At 49.2% G+C, this 2,543-nt stretch overlaps 1 protein-coding gene; it reads right to left on the minus strand.

The window, feature by feature from the left end:
* Nucleotides 1–832: 832 nt before the first annotated feature.
* GSTUM_00003499001 (uncharacterized protein) lies at nt 833–2,263 on the minus strand. XM_002837124.2 has 2 exons: nt 1,626–2,263; nt 833–1,563 (listed from the first exon to the last, which is right to left on the minus strand). The coding sequence occupies exons 1-2, from the start codon at nt 2,054–2,056 to the stop codon at nt 1,134–1,136; spliced, it is 861 nt and encodes a 286-aa protein (XP_002837170.1). The 5' UTR covers nt 2,057–2,263; the 3' UTR covers nt 833–1,133.
* Nucleotides 2,264–2,543: the final 280 nt, after the last annotated feature.

A 2,543-nucleotide genomic window follows, 5' to 3' on the forward strand; every position in this document is an offset into this window, starting at 1 on the left:
TGTATTAGTATATTCCCTCCCACCTACCCACCTATATTTCCATCCCTCCTACTCTTATTTTATTTTTTCCTGTCTGTATTAGTAAATGCCCTCCCACCACCCACCTATTTTTCCATCCCACCTCATAAATGTTATTCCTGTTTGTGTTAGTAGTTGCCCGCCCACCTGCCCACCTATGATTCCATCCCACCTGTTATTATAGTATTATTTCTGTTTTTATGGGGGAGGATCCCTTTATATAGGCCTTCTTCAGAGATGCCAAGTCAGGTCGGCAAAAAAAATAAAAAAATAAAATAAAAAATACTATTGTCGTAGCAAAAGTATATGGTTTAGGGCTTGATATCGACAACGTCAAGACCAAAATATCACCCACTACCTTCAATAGCCTTTATCCAGCTAGAATACAACCCTGCGGACGGCAAGAAAGGCCAAAAACTCAAGCAGATTGCCCCCCGCCCCCCGATACTCTTCTCTCGTCTCCAGACCAAACAGGATAGAATATTCCGTTCATCCACCCTACCGGAATCCCTGCTCCGAACCTTCAAAGTCAAGCTATCACCTACCCTTGAAGAGAAGTCGTCTTCACACACACACTCACTCACTCACCGCCAGAGGACCCTTTCCCTTTCACCCCATCTCTACGGACCAGCACACACGACGATATATATACAGATGAGCGGAGCTCGGCCAAATTCTACTCCTCGAGTTCCAACTCGCTCGTCTGGATCCGGCCTAGTACTTTGGTACCGAAGTCTATCAGCTATCAAAAATGCTTAGTGATTCGAGAGACAAGTTCCCGAGTAATTAAGACACTGCAAACCAATCCAGAGCCTTAGATTTTTGATAGTTTCCATTGCTCTATTGGTATCTCAAGCTTACTATTGTTTTGGAGGTATCTAGGTTACTATCCTCACTAGGAGTAATTGTATTGCGATAGGCACGCCGGGGCCGGGTGCGGATTTTCTCCGACATCACGCGAAATGACCTTGCACCCATTCCTCAAAGGTGGCCACGGACTACCACGCAATAAACCGCACAATGCTCGACTCGCCCACGTGCCGGTCAACTCAATTATCATATCTACCCATTCAAAATTACTAAAACAACATATTACCCACTCCGAGCATACCCACTCACAAACTCCCAAGCCCCACCATCACGGCCCCCAAAACCAGGGTAGTCAACAACCCGACACTCCCCCCGACCCTAACGCCATCATTCTTGGTATCCGCCTCCGTTCCATTCCCACCCGTTGAATTCGCCGCCCCGACGGCCCCCGAGCTGGAAGAACTGGAGGAAGAACCCCCAGTGGCACTCGAATCCTTCAAAAACGGGTACCCGCTTGTGTCCAGCCCCTTACAAATCTTCCTCGCGTCGGCAATATTAATATCCGCGGTATCGTTAAACACCGTTTCACCAACGACCCAAGTGAACACGGAAGCCTGGGTCTGGCAATTATTTTTGCAGAAGGCATCGATCACTTCCGGCGTGTTCTCGGTGTCGTCGCTGGAGGCTGTGTACATGCCGTTGCTGCCATCGGCGTAGCAGAGCGTGCCTTTCTTCCTGCAACCCTGTCAGCAGCACATTCAAGGCCGGAGGGGGTAGATGGGACAGGGGAGGCGTACAAATCCTTCATACAAGTCGGCCAATACAAATACTGGACAAACATTATTTTCGTATCGATTAGTGAAGCGATGGTCTGTTGGCCAATGCTGGCTTTCCTACCGACGTCCTTATCGGTGCAGGACTTGCGGACATCGTCGCGCCATTTTTGTAGACCCAGGATGCAAGTATCTGTGCATAGGGCTTTGAGGGTGCTGTTGTTGAATTTTTCCTCCTCGGAGGATTCGTGATTGAAGGCGTTCAGAAGCCATTCGTCGCACGGGAGGTCCTGCGCGTACGCGCTTCCGCAGGATTCGGAGATGGAGGTGGCGGGGATAGATCCGTCGAACCAGGGCTCGTCGTCACCCGGGTGGGTGAGGGTACTGTTGTAACTGATTGTGGCGGTGGCCAGCGTTGCCGTGCCAAGGAGGGTGAGGAAGACCGTGGGGATCATACTGGATGTGGCGCCGGATATTCGAATATTTGGTATATTGAAAGAGTGAATCAATGGATGAATGAACGAACGAATGGATGTAAGATCTACTTGCAAGTACCGCAAGGTAAGGTAAAAGAGCGACTAACGATAGAATATCGTGTGGATGAATGGGCGAGAAAGCGGTGGAGTAAAAGAGAGGAATTGGAAGGATTTATTAACCTTAAGTCGGCGAAATTGCACCTGCTATATGCATACAGATCTGGTGGGGGCGAACCTTTCTACTTGAAAGAACCTGGTTTATAACTTTCCATGCTAGGCCGCTTGCAGAGAGCCCGTTAGCAGCTTGGGTGCTGGGTGATTCCATCTGGTTGGTTGACTCATCGTGGATAATATTCCCGGTGTGGTCATAGTGGAAAGATCCCAGTCTTTGCGAAATGCACCACAATTGCGGTACTGTGCCACCGGTAGTACTCGCACGTACAGAACTGTGCCGCAAGCTTTACTG

The sequence above is a fragment of the Tuber melanosporum genome, assembly GCF_000151645.1.
Source record: "Tuber melanosporum whole genome shotgun sequence assembly, scaffold_175, strain Mel28".
In the NCBI taxonomy this organism is placed as follows: Eukaryota; Fungi; Ascomycota; class Pezizomycetes; order Pezizales; family Tuberaceae; genus Tuber; species Tuber melanosporum.

What these genes read in the sequence shown, in the direction of transcription:
- GSTUM_00003499001 (XM_002837124.2), bottom strand. Translation starts at nt 2,056, where the DNA reads ATGATCCCCACGGTCTTCCTCACCCTCCTTGGCACGGCAACGCTGGCC. An exon ending in CCGACTTGTATGAAGGATTT is followed by an intron (nt 1,564 to 1,625) that starts GTACGCCTCCCC and finishes ACAGGGTTGCAG; the next exon opens with GAAGAAAGGCACGCTCTGCT.